The 19,570-nt window shown below is 34.5% G+C and overlaps 1 protein-coding gene across 1 annotated transcript in view; it reads left to right on the forward strand.

Moving 5' to 3' along the window:
* The first annotated feature begins 5,999 nt into the window (after positions 1-5,999).
* Positions 6,000-19,570, forward strand: part of LOC141436027 (uncharacterized) — a 56,338-nt gene continuing 42,767 nt past the window's right edge. The window contains exon 1 of the mRNA XM_074098862.1: positions 6,000-6,209. Coding sequence (XP_073954963.1) covers positions 6,119-6,209 — 91 coding nt within the window. The 5' untranslated portion in view covers positions 6,000-6,118. The remainder of the gene's footprint in view (positions 6,210-19,570) is intronic.

A 19,570-nucleotide genomic window follows, 5' to 3' on the forward strand; every position in this document is an offset into this window, starting at 1 on the left:
TCATCGTCCCGTAATTTTTCAAATAAGATTTACATAAATTAATAATAAAAATTTTTATTAACGCCATTTTAAAAACCTACGCATTAGAGTAAAAATTTGGTCATTTGATGGCTGGATGCGGATTTATTATTACAAATATCTAATGGATGATTATATCATTTTTGGGTTTACTTAAAGGCCTTCTAGATTAATTATTGTATGAAATTTCATACCAATAAATTGTTGTTGTTTACCATAGCATGGCGTTAACAACTTTTGGTTTCGGTATTTAGTTTATGAAGAATACTATAATTATATAAATGTTTGTCAAATTATTATCTTTTTTCATTTATTCTAGTGAACAAACAGAATGTTAAAAAACCACCGGTTATCTGTATGAGAAGAATCCGGCAAGTAGTTTATTTTATATTAGGGTTTTTTTTTTTATTATGTAAAGTCCATTTAGTTATTGTATTTACAGTTTTTACCTTTTCAAGGTTTAGTCATTAACGATTTTCCTCTAAATTTAGATTTCATATGGTTTTACTTCTTTCCATATTGGTTCATAAATTTTAAACATCCATGTATACATAAATAGAACTTATATTTATAGCTTATCATTCAAGCCATATTTACTAAACCACCATAGGTACCTTTTAAAAGGTAAAGTCATTATAATTTTCCTATTCGTGCGATTGGTATATTCCTTAAAATGGCAATTTGCTTTGTAGCAAATCGTATAGACATTTTCATCTATTTTAAACTATACAAATATCTACATATTTGATCTACTAAAAGCAATTGTAAAAAAATTCAAGAGTTGTAATTCAGAATATGTACATAGAGATTTAAAATTTAATAATTTAAAAAACAATCATTAAAAAAAAAAAAATTTTTAATTGCGAAACAGATTAAACGCCATCTAGTTTAGGGTTATGAATTATTTTTAATAATTGCTATCGCTGTCACCGCTAGATGGCGCGCTTATACAACTTGTAATCAAGTTATGGTTGTAGTTATAAATAATGCTACTAGATGTCACTATTGAAAAACTAAGTATAAAATTATATTTTAATAACCGACTGATACCAAATTAAAAAGGAGGGTCATGTTCTTGTCTCGTTTGTATGAATTTACGAATATTTCATTGTTCCTCTTTAAGAAATATGCGATTGGTCTGATTTTGATACATAAATGCTCGCTTATTCGATTCCTCTCACATTGGGTGTACCTACACTCCGGATTCGGTAAAATATAAAAATTTTCAAAGCACAAGAATATGATGATTTTTCTATGCACTGAGGAGAAGGGAACTACGGTAAGTGCAGTTGATTAAAACTTTGCACAGATTTTTTTGATGCGAAAACTGCGTGTGTACTTAGAGCTAAGTATTTAAAACAGCTTATACCTTAAGTTATTTGTATGAGCAATAGGTATTTAAATAATCGGTAAACAATTCGAAAGGGAATAGATCATGGTCCCAGTAAACAGATTACTTACAGTAGTCCACAGAGCAACGCTGTTTCTTACCGATTAATTAGAAAAGTATATTGCACAAGTATTTTGAGTTCCAACCGATATTTTGCTAGTTACTTCTATGGTTTAATGCCAGCTTACTTTCGCATTCATTAGTTTTTTTATCAAGCTTTATAGGTACAACGGTAGTAGAATTCAATAAAATTAGGGCTTGGGCCGTAGTTCCCACGCTGGTGCAGTGAGGATTGGGATCTTCACATACTTTTTGTACAGGTCGTCACGATGTTTCCTTTCACCGTAAAGCGCGTAGTAAATTTCAAATGTAATTTCACAAACTGAACTCACTCAAAAACTCACGAGGTGCCAGCCTGGATTTGAATCTACGATCTCCTGCTTGAAAAGTGTTAAACCACTAGGCAAAGGCAACCGCGGGTATTTATAAACTACGTTTATTGCCTCTACTTCCAAGTAGTTTTTGCTACTTTTTCTTTTTTTTTGTCGGACGGACTGTTGCTGTTAGCCTCAGACGGCTTTTACAGCTTACCGGAGAGATGGCGAGCAACCAGATGGGCTGCTCAGCAGTTTTTACTACGTTACAATAAATTACACTTATAGCCAGCTAGCTACTAACTGAGGAACAATCTGGCAGCACATGATTCTATTAAGGCACAACTGCTATTACAGGACAGAGCTTAAAATTGTACCAGGTACTAGGTAGATTCGACTAGTTTTTTTACTTAGTTACAATACGATGAGGAAACGTGCACAAACCTGCGAAGCGATTCAATGGTGCGTGCGAAGTTCCCAATCCGCACAGGGCCCACGTGGGAACTATGGCCCAAGCCCTCTTGTTCTGAGAGGAGGCCTGTGCCCAGCAGTGGAACGTATATAGGCTGGGATGATGATGATGACAATACGATGAAAAGTGGATACAATACAATACAATACAAAGACTCTTTATTGTAGGTACACCAGAAATAGTAAGCGATATCGAAAACAGATACATAGAGGAAATTACAAAGTAAGCAATAGGCGGCCTTATTACATATTAATACATTACATATTTAGATTTGACGACCGGATGGCCAAGTGGTTAGCGATCCTGACTACAAAGCTTGAGGTCCTGGGTTCCATTCCGGCCGGGGCAGATATTTGTATGAATAATACGAATGTTTGCTCTTGGGTCTTGGATGTTTAATATGTATTTAAGTTAAGTATGTATTTATCTATATAAGTATGTTTATCCGTTGCCTAGTATCCATAGTACAAGCTTTGCTTACTTTGGGACTAGGTCAATTGGTGTCAAGTGTCCCATGATATTTATTTTTATTTTATATTATTTAATCTGCCTCAATTTAAGTTACTTACTTATACGTTATTCTGATTTTAAAACTGAACGTGATTTTCTTAACAGGTTCTTTACCTAGATGTTTTTTCTAGATGGATAAAAGAAAACATTTATTCGTGACATGAACAAATGCGTATGTCTCGAAATAGTCCCAAATAAGTAAATAATATATCAAAATGATCTGAAGGTACTTTGTACTAAACTATATCCAGCTAGTTTTCAAGTTCCTTAACTGAATCAACGAAATAGTTTTGTTAGCACATCATCTTCATCATCACCCCTATCTTAGTCCACTGCTGGACACAGGCCTCTCCAATTGCACTCCACTGAGCACGACACTAGGCCACTCTCATCCAGTTCTTGCCAGTCACCTTTCGAAGATCATCGCTCCACCTAGTCTGAGGGCGTTCCACGGCACGCTGGCCGATTCGCGGTCTCCACTCAAGAACTCGTTTACCTCAGCGGTTATCGGTTCTTCGGCTGATATACGATACGATATGCGGCGGCTAAAAATGCCTTTTATGATTTCAGAATATAATAATAATAAGAATAATTATTATTTAATTCTAATTTAAGTTTTATATTTTAATTTGAATTTTTAAACTTGATTTAATTTTTGATTGCGTTGATTATTTCTTGTATGATTGCATTTTATCTAATTAATTATTATTTTTTTATTTCAATGGAATGATTAATATCAATTGTATTTTTAATGTTAATTTGATTGGCTTCGGCCGAATTTTAAATTGTATAATAAATTGTATTAATGAATTTATATACTTAAATATTTGACATGTAAAATTTTTAATTTTATGCTTAAATGAATATGAATATGACCGGCCCACTGCCACGCTTTTTGTTAGCACGCTGCGCATAAAATGCCTCCTGTGACCGTCCTTCACGGCGCGTGCGCTGCTTCCGCCGGCTTAATGGCGCAAACGCAATTCGCCAACGACCCGCGTAGCCGCTGATAAAACTGAGCACTATTCATTTAATAGTGGCTACTTGCTCATGTCTAATTAAAATAAGAATAAAATAATAGATACAAAATCAATTCAAAAAATAAATAGGTAATTAAACTATTATACTACTGGGTGTAGTATACTAACTAATATACTATACACTCCAGCGTGGCAATGCTGCCAGTATCCTGGGATCCTTGCCGCGGGTCAACTGCGATAGTTTGTATTTTTAAATTAGTTTTATTCTCCTACTTTTTTATTAATATTTGTAACTTAATGTGTTACATTTTTAGTTGCTATTTTGTCAGTTTAGTTATGATGTATATATTGTGTTAGTTTAGGTTAGTTTACTATAATATTTGATTAAACTTGATAATTTGAATATATCAAATAATAAAATAACTTCGTTTAGATAGAAGCATGTTTCTTAACACTGCCACCACAAAACCAAAACCAACACGGAACCGCCGCCAAAGAAAGAGATGGTATCAAAATGATCGACAATCATATTTTACTTAATACTATATAAGTACTAAGCAATAAGGCCGCCTATTGCTTACCTCAGAAAGTCTCTGTGTATTTCTGTACTGCTTGCTATGTGTTGGTCTGCAATAAAGAGTTATTGTATTGTATTGTACTACATAAAATCTGAATTCTAAATTAAAAATTAAGAAACTATTTTGTTTGATTCAGAGAGCGCGATGTGTATTGTTTTACTTGTTAAGAGCGTGTTGAGCTTCTAGGTTTGTTATTCCAGCGTTTATAGCAGCGAGGAAACCGTAAAAGTTAAATAATATAAAAAAAAAATTGAGCCTTATGTTTTCCGTTTTTAGATTAAATGAATGGTATATGTTTTAGTTGTTATAGGTTGCGAATATTATATTATTTGATCGTTATACATTATGAAATTATATGTTTTGTTTTTATATATTCTATATGAACGAGTTCGTACTACTTTTTAGTGCTGACGCGTCGTATCACACCGTCAGCTGTTAGAAATAATAAGTTTACTTTGTAATATTTGATTGTACGATTTTACCAGTTGAACAAACTCATTTAACCTTCACGGTCGTGTAATTCCTAGTTATTATGGTCCGTGACCTAACCTAACCTAACAAGTCAATGTAAGGAGAGAACCTTTTGACCTTACACTATACGTAAACTAAACGTAATATTGCATATTTGTCGCATATTACTACGGAACCCATCACTGCGCGTGGCCCGTTAGGCCGTTACGTAGGTATTTGGCTGAGTTTATAAATATATGAAACGAAATATTCAAAGGAAACGATCTGTCAAAAATCCCATGGTATTATTTTCTTTGACGTTTCTATCGCATTATAACGACTATCGTCAATGTGGTTACTAAATTATACCCAAATTATTATTTTGAATTTTATTTAACTATATTCATCACGCTAAAAAGTTTATTTAACAATTCAACTTTTTTAAGTTATTATCACAACTTCTTATAATAGACAAAAAGGTCAAGGGTTAAATCTCATCGTAATTTCGGAAACGTAAAAAATCTGTAGTAAAAAAAAACTAAAAGGAAGAAAATAAGTCTAGTGGTCTAGAACTCTATTAAGAAGCTCATTTAAGGTTCAACAGTCGGGACCCATTGCCATGATTTTTTGAGCTGGTTACGATTTGAATGGGTCCCGACTGTTGAACCTTAAATGAGCTTCTTGATAGAGTTCTAGACCACTAGACTTATTTTCTTCCTTTTAGTTTTTAAGGCAGTCGGGTTTTTGACTTTTTAAATTTAATGTTTTTTGATATTTCTGTGAAAATAGTAGATTAAAAGTATTATAACCCATATATATTTAGTATGGGCTAATTATTAGCTTTCATTTGAATCCCATATTGTTACTATACAAAATATTTTTTTTATTCCTTCGCCATATTTTTTTTCGCAGACGCCATATTGAAATATTATATACCCTATGTCACTCCGACAGTTATGACGAATCCAATGATACCTCATACATACATACATACATACGTACATACATACATACATACGCTCGACAAACATAACCCTCCTTCGGGCAGTCGGGTAAAAAATGGAGAAATAGCATTAAATATGTGCACTTTAGCGTATATTGCCAATTTAAGGGCTTAAAAAAATAACTAAAAATGTAAACACCCGCAAGCCGTGTGCGTGCAACAATACAAAGCCCGCAGACCGGCGCTTGCGCATAAAACAAATAGAAAGTTCCGCAACGAGTTTAGTCGCCGACGGACCGCAAGCAGGGACTGACGTGCGACGCAAATGTGACCAGCGCACGCGGCCAACAGTTGCGTCCTGAAAATTTATTAATCTGTGAAAAACAACGTGAATTAAAAAAAAATGGGTGCCAGTGCGTTTATTGCTATGTTTTTGCTAATTTCCGGTGCCAGCGCTGTTCCTGCGGGAGCTAACAGGAAGCTTCCAGCTATAGGTAAGTTTTAAAAAAAACTTTTTTTTGACTGAAAGGAGCTTTGACTGCCAGTAAATCTCTCAGATGTAGAAAAGAAAAATGTTTGAAATTAGGATTGTGCTTTGTGCTTTAAAAGCTTTCTGTCAGATTCTATGCATTTTCCTTTTGGTATAGATGCAGAAAGGATTAATCTTAAGAACCTATTTAAGACACAAGCACAGACAAATAGATTAGTGGTCTGGATATTTATGAGTAGGTATAACATGACTACGTAAAGAATGAAAAATCACTAACTTTTTACATGTTCTTTAGTAACACCTTTGACTGTACTACGTACTAAGAGTATATCTGTATTTTATTTATAGATGTATCTTTAAATATGTAGTATGTAATGTACCAACGACCAATGCGGTGCGGTACGGTAAAATGCATTCCTTGCAAATAAAACTTGTAAATTATCAATATGAAGAAATAGTAAATAATTCTTCTCCCAAACTCAAAATGCAGAAAATATTCACTAAAGTATGAAACATTTTAAGTATAGTTTATTCAATAGACTAGTTAAATATATTTTAATCGAAACAAACGCAGAGGTATTGCGCAAACGGGTTCACGAACTGTTCGAAAATTAGTTGTAAGAGCTGCAGAGAACTTTTACGCTAATTTCACGGTGGAAAAATTACTGCACGCTTGACAATGACCTAAAACCCGCGTCACGCAGCAAGATTACAAGATTTGGCATGTTGAAGCAGAAACAAAATGAACTGTTTCGTAAACCTTGAAACTGTTTTGTCATTTGGAAAACGCACAATTTACAGCGGCGGTTCGATGTTCCCCCGCTGACATTTTTGTCTTCGAAGAACAGAGCTTTTCTAGAACTATTGTTATCAATCTAGTTGGTAACCATTACCTACCAAATAGTAGATTTACACGCATACATATATCTAACTACATAAAGCTATAGTGGTTTGATCTATGGCTTCTCAAGCAGTGGGTCGTTTTTAGGGTTCTGTAGTCAACTCGGAACCCTTATAGTTTCGCCATGTCTGTCCATCTGTCTCCATCTGCCTGTCTGTCTGTCCGCGGCTATGCTCAGAGACCGTTAGTACTAGAAAGCTGTATTTTAATTTATGTGCGAAATTACAATTGAAGCTTTACGGTGAAGGAAAACATCGTGAAACCTGCACACATATGCGAAGAAATTAAATGGTGTGTGCGAAGTTCCCAATCCGTACCAGGCCCACGTGGTAACTACGGCTCAAGCCCTTTCATTCTGCGTGGAGGCATGTGCCCTGCAGTGGGACATTATACGAAATAAATGTTAAGTATCATATGACCTAACCAATTAAAAGTTAAGATTGGTTTCTGAAGTCTTTTTGTATTTTTTAATTCAACTCCAAATTTTGTTACTTATATGGTCATCCCGTTAAATCCATATCCAAAATACAAACTGAAACATAGATGCACAGAAAAACCAGAAAAAGAGACCAGCGCTGGGAATCGAACCCAGGTCCTCCGCATTCCGTGCTGCGTGCTATACCGCTACACCACCACTGGTTTTTCTGTGCATCTGTTTCAGTTTGTATTTTCGATATCAACAAAAAGTTGGAAAACCCCCGACTTTGTCACTTCAAAGTTCATTATCTCAAAAACGGCTTAACCGATTTTGATGCAACATGTCTAAGAATCATCGCTAGAAAATCTGACTTCAAATAAAAAACTGCATTCAAATCGGTCCACCCGTTTAAGAGCTTCAGTGTCACAGACAGGCACACATACACACATAGCGGTCAAACTTATAACACCCCTCTTTTTGGGTCGGAGGTTAAAAAATAAAAACTAAACAGTTATAATGTGAATGCAATTAAGTAAGTAAAAACCTTTTTAAGAACATTATTGAAACGCGAACGAAGGAAGAGGCAACAACAATTATTCACTTCGCAAGCATAACATTGCCCATTAGAACCGATGGATAACGACCCAGATACCTAACGGGGCAAAATAATCTGATATTTGATAACGCCGCGAATTCTACAAGCATCAAGCAACTAGCTTTTAGAATAGAATAGAATAGAAACGTTTATTCGCTAATTCGCAAATTACATAAGTACACAAAATAAAACAAGTATAAAATAAATATTAATGACAGTATTTGCGAAATCGCGAAACGGTCTCAGCTCAGCATAGTGTTGGCCGTAGAGGCCAACGCTGGTCTTCCGCTGAGACCGCTTTTATGTATAAGGATCCGTTTCCACCAGACATTTGCAGTGCGAGGGTCGGTAAATAAAGTGTTTCAATTTATTGGTTCATGGAAAACACATTCCTTGCAACACAGTTGCAGGTGCAGGTGGTAGGACCTTGTGCAAGGTCCGCCCGGATTGCTACCACCATCTTGCTCGCTACTCCTGCCGTGAAGCAGCAGTGCTTGCACTGTTGTGTTTCGGCGTGGAGAGTAAGACAGCCAGTGAAATTACTGGCACTTGAGGTATCCCATCTTAGGCCTCTAGGTTGTTAACGCATCTGCAATACCCCTGGTGTTGCAGATGTTTATGGGCGGTGGTGATCTCTTACCATCAGGAGACCCACTTGCTCGTTTGCCATTCAGTCGAATAAAAAAAAACATCCTCACACATCTTTGGTGGAAACGCAGCCTTACTCGGATTAGGATTGATTTTTATATTGTGTACCTACTATAATAAATGCGAAAGTGTGTGTTTGTATGTTTGTCCGTCTTTCACGTCGAAACGGAGCGACAGATCGTGGTGATTTTTGGCATAGAGATCATTTATGGGCCAGAGAGTGCCATAGGCTACTTTTTATCCCGGAAAAATGCACAGTTCCTAAGGGAACTGCGCGCGATAACCAAATTCCAAGCGGGCGAAACCGCGGGCAAGAGCTAGTTGTATATAATACATTGAATTTCTTAGCTTATTAATTTTTATCTTTGACCTAGGTCAGTGGTAGGACACTGGAATTAAAAGGTACATTTTATACCGTTAATTACTAAGTATCGAGTACCTTACCCTAGGCTGTCAGACACCATAACCTAACAAATTATAGATTTTGGTCTAAAATAAAAACATTATTTATTTTAGTTTCGATTTGTCCATTTAAAAAATTGTTACTAATAATGTCACCAGGATAATATTCTGCTAGCTGTTACCCGAAACTTTGTCTTCATCCCGCGGGAACTTTGTACTTTCCCGGGATCAAAAGTAGCCTTTGTTAATCTGGGATAGCATAGGTTAGTGTTAAAGAAAGATTTAAAAACGATCCAGTGTTTTCAGACATGTGACCCTACTTACATAAATATAAGCAATCACAAAATTTCCTGTAGAAAAAAAAATATAACAAAAAATTGAACCGACTACAAAAAACCATGAAAATAATTTTCTACCAGTCTGAAGTCGGTGCCTCAGCACGAGTCAGCAGGAGTGGACCTATAGTCATCTACTTCACCTACATACCTACTTATATTTTGCTGAGGCACCGACTTCAGACTGGTAGAAAATTATTTTCATAGTTTTTTGTAGTCGGTTCAATTTTTTGTTATAAAATGTAGAGTCTTGAAATTTTGGACAGTTGTTCTTAACACAACCTCAATGAAGACCACGATATAAATTTTGGGGATTCCCAGGGGAATTTTGTAAAATGTGTGTGTGCGGGTAAACTCTAGTAATGACATAAAGTTAAGGATGGCATGCAACTACTACCTACTACTACTGGGACAGTGAACAGCACTTATGTGTCTACCTTATAAAAAATAATTATAAAAGTTGAGTTAGAAGATAGTTAATCAAAAATTAAAGCTTTAATTAGCTGTGTTATAACAATCTAGTGTCCCAATTCACCGGAAACATATTTCTTACTCTCATTGTCCGTTATAAGCGGTTTCTTACCACTCTATTGTTGTCACTGTATTGTCTTATTTGTCTACAACCTAATCTGACTTAAAACAATATCTCTTTCTAAACTCGTCCAAACTATGTTGACGAAATAAATTGATCGCACATTTTCTGACAATGAAACTTAATGTCCATCAAATTGCGTTTAGCTGATTTTCTTTGGCCAAGGATATTTGCTTGCGTCAGTTCTAATATTGCCTAATTGCTTCAACCTCCAGTAATGGTGGGTAACAATGGAAGCCCAGCAAGGCTCTTTAATGCTTACAGTTAGATTTTTAATGCTATTGTTAGAATGGCAGTGCCTAATGCGACCGTTCTAAGTGTGCATCCTGAACTCTATATAATTTAAAAATCGTTTTCGGAATAAGGTAACGATTGTTTAAATTACATCACCATAAGTATTATGATTTTGTCTTGGAATAGCAACTGTCGCTAAACTATCGCAAACGCAAACTGCATGACAGGCATTGCTTGTTACAGCTTAAACTGTGTGTCATGAGGCGTCATGGTACGAAGGATTCAGCTCTTGTTGAATGCGCGGCCCATCTAGCGAGCAGATGCGACGACCGTTAGTCATTTGGTTCTGGAGTAGGCTTTGAGTGTGTCGATTGGGTGTTAGCATGTTCTATTCTATAAAGCTACTAATTGTATTTCTGTCGGTAAAAATAACTAACATTTCTAGAGTTGAGAACTACTGGTTGTTATTTTTTATCAACTGTCGGCGAACAGACTATAGGGTAGCAGAAAATTATAGTTTTAATTAATTTTGTCTCGGATTTTTTACATCTTTCGAATGGTATTTTCAAGGTATTTAATTTCAAAGACCAGTTGCCAGTGCCTTCTTAACAATCATTATCTCCATTACCTTAAGTAAACTTATTTTAGTGCATGGAAATTTCCTTAAGAGCATAGGTTACTTATCTTTCTTTATCTCAGAAACATCTTCCCTAAGTGACTCTTACCTTTTACCTGTGCATCGCCCTGTGTCCTTTCACAGTTCAATACCCTCTCCTTTTGCCAGCTAATATTGACAATGTACTTTGACTTTATGACTGCACGCTAACTTACCTCGGTTAAGAATGCTGTTTACAAAAATACGGCCAAACCTTGCATATGTAATAAGTTTTGCCCACGCATATTTAAAAACTGGGAAAAGCATTAAAGACTTGCCTCATGTGGCTCCGGATTACTTTTACTTTATTCTCTTTCAACTTACTTTTAAAAATTAAGTAACGCTATAGAAAAAATAATGACTCAGTCTCTCTAACAGCAATGTTGATTAACACTCATTAAGCTCTAACAAAACTTTTATTTTATTCCATTATCCTTATTTTGTCTTTCGCCTTTGGAACTGACATGGACCATTAGATATAAATCTTGCCCCAAGCGTATTCAATCTCTAACCCTCGAAAGTACCAATCTGAATGTTGCTGTTATCTCATCACAACACACAATGAATGAACAATTGTAGAGATTATAAAACCAGCCATTGCAGTTCCTATACTCAACCTCCCCCCCTCGCATTGCATCCTTCTCGCACTCATCCAATCTTGTCTAAAAATCCTTGCCGAAGTATACTCAGAAGATAAGAATCAAAATATCAACAGTATACCGGTGTTTATTTTTTATGGACAATTAGAATCAAGATACAACACGTCCGTCAATATTAAAAGCAACCTCTTTTCAAAACCATTCGTCATCATTTCTCGCAATGAAGTATAGAATGTGTAACGCATATTTGTTTCTTTATTTATTTCCTCATGCATTATCATTAATTTTATAATCGTGCCAAATATATTGCCGTACAAGTTTGATTACCGATTTCGTTATTATTATCGTCGGACCGTCGTTTACTGAATCACAATCTGTTATGTCATATTTATTTTGCAACAATACCTAATCAATATTTTCAAAAGTAATCGCTTTATTACGAACGATAGGAATAGCGGTTTCCTCAACGATCAGTAATATTGAACATTCCTGATTACACGAAGATACAAAACTAATTAACGGCCCATTTCGTAGAAAAGATACAATCCTAAAATGTTACGTCAAGTATTGCTCTACATTTTTGATTGGAACAAATGCATACAAAGTTACCAGTTCTACTTGTTTTGTTTGTAATGTTACAAAACACAGTAATTTTGAATGTAAAACATTTGTTTTAAAATGCCGATACCATTCTCAAGGAGGCATTAGTGACTTTTGTATTTCGCGTAATGGTCGAAGCATAAATAAACAAATACATCTATGCAATAATTCATCCAATTTTAAGCACTACGATGATGAACATAAAATCACTACCAACTTATTTGTTTCTTTGGGTATCCTATCTTTTCGCATAATTATTGTTTGCCAAATGTCAATTGGCAAATGTTTCATTTCCCAACTATCAAATTTCTCCGAAACCAAATTTTTTCTCAGTGTATTTTCTTATAGTTTTAAAGAGCATAGTAGGTTAGGTAAGGTTTGTTTTATGAAAGTTCCGAAAATAATATAGTTTCAGCGAAAATCATGACTTGGGAAATTAAACATTAGGGAAAAAATAATTGTGTGAAACGGCAGAGAATCTTTTTTAAGCGTAAAGAATCCGTGCAAGTATTTTTTCTTCAGCAAATTAACGAGCAGTAACTATTACGATTTAATCACAGACATCTACATTGTACTCTTACTTACTTGCGATTTATCGTTTACTTTATTTTAACTTACGTCTACTACAGACTGACATTCTTCATAACCAGGGGGAAAGGAGCCTAAGAGAATGTTTCAAAATTTTAATCTGCCACTGAAATAGATAATCAGGCTTCTCAGCGCTTACAACACCGTTTCGCCATCAACTCTTCATCTGCACCGCCTTTGTGTTGGTTCCCTGTTTGTGAAACTTTGCGGCTTATAAGACGAATTTATTATGAACCTTATAAAGCTTTACGGTATTACCAAAAATGTAAAAGTGCTGCTTAAAGATAGCGCCAAATATGCAAGCAAAATCACGAGCTTAGTTAAGCTTATTGTGCTTATAAGTAGGAATGAATGGTCAAAAGAATATGAAGTTGAGATGATCTTTGTTGTATGTGCCATATTCACTCACATGAGCGAAACATACCAACGTAGTTCGTGGAAGAGTTCATCGTCGACAGATACGTGTACGTCGTGGATCACGTAAATGTCTCACAATATGTATATGTGTTTATAGTACAAGTGGTTTGCTTTTCTACATAGAAAAATGAAATCATATGAGAAAACAGTGTTAAACATATCAGCTGTAGGAGGTCCACTGTTGCATTCCTACTTATAATGCATATGGCAAACGGGTATGGACCACCTGTCTACCTCTCGTGCTGAACAGCCTCCCCAGGCATGTCCTAGATGAAGTACTAGAAAAACCCAAAAGTATTAAAAACTTTGCCTTCTTAGCACTGAATATTGTGATAAGATAACATAAGTAAATAAACAGATAAATAAGTGATATAATTATGATTTAAATTTTCATAGTAGGTAAGTAAATAAAAATGGTAATATATTAAAAAGACATAATGATAATACAGTTAGCTTACATTAAATAAAGCAAATAAGAAGTAAACAAGGCCAGGCAATAACCATTTACCTACAATAATAATAACTAAGCAATATAGATATAAGTAGCATGTAGCATGGAAACATATGTGAACATTATATTTTAATTATAGATGATCATCTCGGGCTCGCCCGCCTTTCGCACTCCTTAGTTATAAAATCTTAAATAATAAAGATTATTAGCTAAGTAATTATAAAATTTTGTTATGTTATTCTGATTTATAATAAACAGTTTTTTTTTACATAGGACTCCCCATAGCATATTAGATATCATGTGTTATTACATACTTTATTATTTATTTTATCATTACTTGGTTACTTAATTATCTCCAGTCGAATTTTAGGTACTCTTTGTAAAATCTTACTGATTTTATTTACTGTTTAGTAATACATTAAGTTTAAGTATGTACATTTCCAATATGTAAACCGTCACAATGATGTTCAAAATATCGTCTAAAATAACACTTTAAGTAACATTTAATTAATATTCAACATGCAAACACAACCTAGAGCTCTCTGTTAACAATTCAAACCCTCCCAGTGTTGGGCAATCGTTTTCAAATGTCATCAAAGATGTTCATGTAGACTGAAGGGTACCGGGCGATACTTGCAACACTATCTTAATGCAATGCAATACATGCATAGCAAACGCTGCATATAAACAATGAAATGCTGAATCAAACATTGTGGATGGCAAACATGAATATAGGGTGTGGTTCATGATTTGTCTTGGCTCCTCTCAAGCATTTTAATTAATAAATATCATGAGACTAATTCACATCAGTTTACTTTATCCAAAATTCAGGAAAGCTTGTGCTATGGGTATCAGGTAGTGAAAGAATATCTAATATACTTATGAAATGTCCAATACTTTTGAACAAACATTCGTATGAAGAAATTTATGAAATTCGTCGAAGTGGATAAGTTATACATAATTTTCAAACGCACATATTGTGGGACGAGACTTGTTCTTTAGAAATGTGACATTGCGGATTATTATATGTTATTGGTATAGCGATGAAAGCGTTATGGATCTTTTTATCAATGTCAACAGCGATCTTAAGTATAAAAGTTTTCATTAATTTAATATTTGGGTATACCGCTCAGAATACAACTAACATTTTACTGCTTTTAGTCTAGTTAGGTTAAAAATTAATGTTATTTAAAATGAAAATTAGAGGATACTTAATACTTACCTGTACTTTCTTTATCGACACATGTATGCACGTTAAGATATTCCGAAAATAGGTACGAGTAGCGATTTCATTCTAAACAATATGTATTCGCTTAAAATAATACGAGTAGTTTATTTTAAATCAAACTCAGCATATTTCAAACACTGATCCGACCTAGGAGTTAAATAATGTACTTAATATTTTTAATGTTTTCTTGGCTTCTGTTTTTGGTTTTAAGTAAAACATTGTACACCTTTAAACTAGATCGCAGAGTTCTTTATTTTTAATGTGATCCTATACAGTGTGTATTGTTGATAAAGCCTCAAACTATAAACAGACGTAGATTTAAGTGCTGTGAACCGATATTAAAACAAATTATAAATTTAGAATTAACTACCAGAGCGTAATTATTTTTTTTCGAGCAGCAATGTAATGCGTAGAATAATTTGATACATACGTCAACAAGTGCGACGTTTTGGATAAAAACAAAGTAGTATCACATAGAGATACATTGCGTGCTAATTTATTTTATAAGGCATTTTTACTAAAACATGATAAAGTGTGAGAATAAGGGCCTTAACTAACTACCCTTAAAGTTTAAGGTTATATCATAAATACACGCTGTATATCTTACCTGTGTATCTACCACAAATATTCAATTTCATTGCATTCCATAAGTAATTTTCTCTGTGTATCTGTTTTCTGTATCGCTTACTATTTCTGGTGTACAATAAAGAGTCTTTGTTTTGTATTGTATTGTAATTCGATTCCAGCTGTCTGCTTTTATGAAGATTACAGCAACCCCTCATACAGTCGTGAGCGTGTCTATAACACCACAATCGGACGAATCGTTTACTTTGTTTCATCACCAGCATCCATCATCTGACAATTTACAGCAATATTGTGCCGCGAAAGATCGTGACCGCAGGGACTCGAACGAAACGCCTCTCATAATAACTGTGATTCAAGTACCGAATCCTCATTATTCCGAGCTTGAAACGTAATCGAAAATGGGCAATTATGTCGCCGACATTCAATTGTCCTAAATTGTCATTGGTAAGAACAATTCAATTCGTACGACCTTCGGCGACTTGCATTTGTTTCCATCGACTGTCATCAAGCAGTTGGGAAACGTCTTCGCTTGTCGCTCCTCGATTTGTGAAGATTGTATGAAATTGGCCAGACTTGATAGAAAAACGTGATGTATTACTCGTAAATTACGTTACTCAAGGAGCTGGCCGAATATTGAAACGTAATATGGTGTACAGTAATAGTGCATAATATACATCGGAAAAAGTCGGAATACGACTTATTCTATTAAATGAGTATTAACATTTTCTTATCTATTATTATTATCATCATCATCATCATCATTTCAGCCGAAAGACCTCCACTGCTGGACACAGGCCTCCCCAAGGCTCTCCACTTGTGCTTTCCGCAGCCACCGCGATCCCGCGATCTTAACCAGGTTGTCACCCCATCTTGTTGGAGGCCTACCGACAGCTCTATTAATATGTAATGTCAAAACGATGTGCACTGAATACAATGAGAGAGCACGAAAAATACGAACTTTTCCCATTATATAATGGAAAATCATTACACACTACACCTGTAGGAATAAAAAGCAAAATTAACCAATTTGCAAAAACATAAGCCTCTTCGTGCAGTTGGGTAAAAACAAAACGTCTAACTACTTCATTTATGAAAACAAAGAAATTCTATTAAAAAAAATGCTCTAAAATCTGATATTTCCTGGTATGCCAATACTGGCGATGCATTCGCCACAAAACCTTGATCATTTGATTTTGCAGTTTGCAGACTCTTTGTTAGCAACGTAGGCAAATTAGCAATACACACCCGAACTGAACTAGTTTTGCGAGCCATTGCAAAACGTGTTTAGTTCATAATAGCGGACTACGCTATGTCTCGGCACTTAATATCAGTAATGACATTGCATTCGGTCTCAAGTATTTGCAAAATGACCTATAAAATTCACTTTCAACAACTACTTATACGAGTATGTACCTAAGTATTAATCGAACACCTACCTAACAATTTCAATGTTAAGCGATAGCTTGCCATGGATTTAATGTACCCATACTCAAAACTGAATCGCAAACAGACAATGCTATATTTGTATTAAAATCACATGCAAAAATATCCATGGTGTTACGTATATTTCAAACAACATTTACATGAGCCTACGTGATAAGGTGCATCGCTTGCCTTTCTCCGACCATTTCACACGTGTAAATTATGTTTATTATTCAATTCATCGGCAACAATAGGAATGCTTGAGTAAGTAACGCCTCTCGAGCCTAAAGAGTTGCGAAATTTCTTACTAACTCGAATCTGATTTATAGTAACTGTTCAAAATGCAGAAACCTATTTAGAGAGCCTGATATTTATCGGTAGCTGTGAATAATTATGCATCCGTAATTTCAAAATACTAACAATTCAGCTAACGATCAAAGAAACCACTGCTTAACGGCATATTTTGTTAAGGGTCTGCTTGCCAATTATATGTGGATATTTTTTACTTTCGTCCCATTTTATCAAAATGTTCGGAACTCACTTCAAATAAAATCTGAAGCAGCAAAAAGTATTTAAAAATACCAAAATAAACACCCAAATGATAACATTTAATGGAATGCAACGCCACAGGTGAATTTAGCTACCGTATTACCAAAAACTGTAAGGAATTTTTATGCGACCCAATAAATTTTGTTTTTATTTTCCACGTTGAACGACCTTCAGGTTCGATAACCTTGTCAAGCAAATAAACCGTATCTTTATCGTTTTATTTGGGATGTATACGATTTCAATTACACACTCGGTCGTTTATAAAATCACATTTTACTGTAAATTCTTTGCGTAGTGCGCTTTAAGGTAATATCCGATTTATATTTTAAATGCACTCCTTTAAATTTGAATGGTCAGATATATTTTAACAGAATCGAAATATTTAATGTCAAGAAACACAAAGACGTTGATAGCCAGATAAAGATGTTATTTTCGATAAAGATGAATTGTAGTCCTGTTCTTTCAATAACACTTATTTTAGTAATAAAAATATTGACGTTCCTGCTTCCAATCCATCTGAATCATGCATGTCAATATCAATAAGCTTTTATTTAATCTTTACTTACTTGTCAATAGGTACTTATAAGATCAGGCTTAACATGAAAATAAGAGATCCTTCCGAGAAGGCTTTTAACCATCACCATCATCCATTTTTCACAACGATTTGAATCATCATGCTTTGCAAATTTCCGATTTTAATTACGAGACGTGAAATCGTTTCACTGCAATTGATGTTCACGATGTCTTGAGACAAATTTATATTTGTCCCGCTTATGAAACTAGGTGCTAAGACTGTTCAGTAGACATAATCATCAATAGCTACGTGAGTGATACGCTAAATTTCACAAGAAGGTGTTAATTTCTTGCTTCAATCATCTTTAAGCTACTTATTCAATTTCTGGAATGCTACTCTTTCTTTTATCTTTTAACTCATCATCATCATCATCTCGGCCTATATACGTTCCATTACAGGACACAGGCCTCCTCTCAGAATAAAAGGACTTGGACCATAGTTTAGTTCCCATGCGGGCCCAGTGTAGATTGGAAACTACACATATCATTTTCTTTAAAATAGTTCTGCTTATGTTTTGAAGAAAAAAAATCCAAAAAATGAGCTGAGAAGTCAGTGAAACTGATTCTTCTTTTGTGAGACTACATGCTATTAGACAAATAATAAATAACTGACTACATCGATACTAATATTATAAATGCGAAAGTAATTGTCTGACTGTCTATTACCTTTTCACGCTTAAACCACTGAACCTATTTAGATGAAATTTGATATGAAGATAATTTAAGACCCTAAGAAGAACGTAGAATAGTTTCCCGGTAAATTTCATAGTTCCCGCAGAAAGAATTATTCGCAGACGAAGTCGCAAGCAACTGTACTCGTGCGGACGGACGTTCCGAGGAAGAAGCTATACCTAATAAGTTCTTAAGTATATTGCTATTCTTGTAATTTCCTTCAATTGTTACTTCCGTTGTCCGGTTCTCCGGCGGAAAATACTAATAAGAGAACATTTTATAATTCGATGTATGTGTCGTAATTTAACAATTTATATCTGTTTTCCGCGACTTCGTTTATGACGATTGGTTCTCTATGGAAGTTATGCAACAGGCACGGTTAATTTTACAAGCTTTTATTTAATTTGCAACGTTCGTTTTTTTATTATTTGTAAGTACCTGTGGAAGTTATGGTTTAAAATTTGCAAACCATTTTTCAACAACTTGATTATCTGATTGAGTTGAAATTTAGTCATTTTTTTTAATCCTTGTGGTACAACAATATCCAGCAGTGAGATCCTGGTGGTCCAGCCAGGATCATCTCGGATTGTTGAAATTTGGAACAGAAAGTAAACAGTAGTTGGGATGACGTGCAAATACAGTCAACTAAAAGTACAATCACTAAAAACAGGTTAATTTTATTTTGTGTATTGTATACTGTAGTTTCTAAGGAGTATTTTTATATTTTGTTTTTTATGTTACTTTATACTTATGTGTATTATATTAATATATTATCAGTAAAAAAAAAGTATGATAAATGACTTATATGAAAATTTCTTTTTTACTGTGTGAAAATAGAGAATAAATTATCATATGTGTTAATCCAATTTATAAAATATTGGAGTTTCGAATTTAATTACAG

The sequence above is a fragment of the Choristoneura fumiferana genome, chromosome 16 (assembly GCF_025370935.1).
Source record: "Choristoneura fumiferana chromosome 16, NRCan_CFum_1, whole genome shotgun sequence".
NCBI classification, from domain to species: domain Eukaryota; kingdom Metazoa; phylum Arthropoda; class Insecta; order Lepidoptera; family Tortricidae; genus Choristoneura; species Choristoneura fumiferana.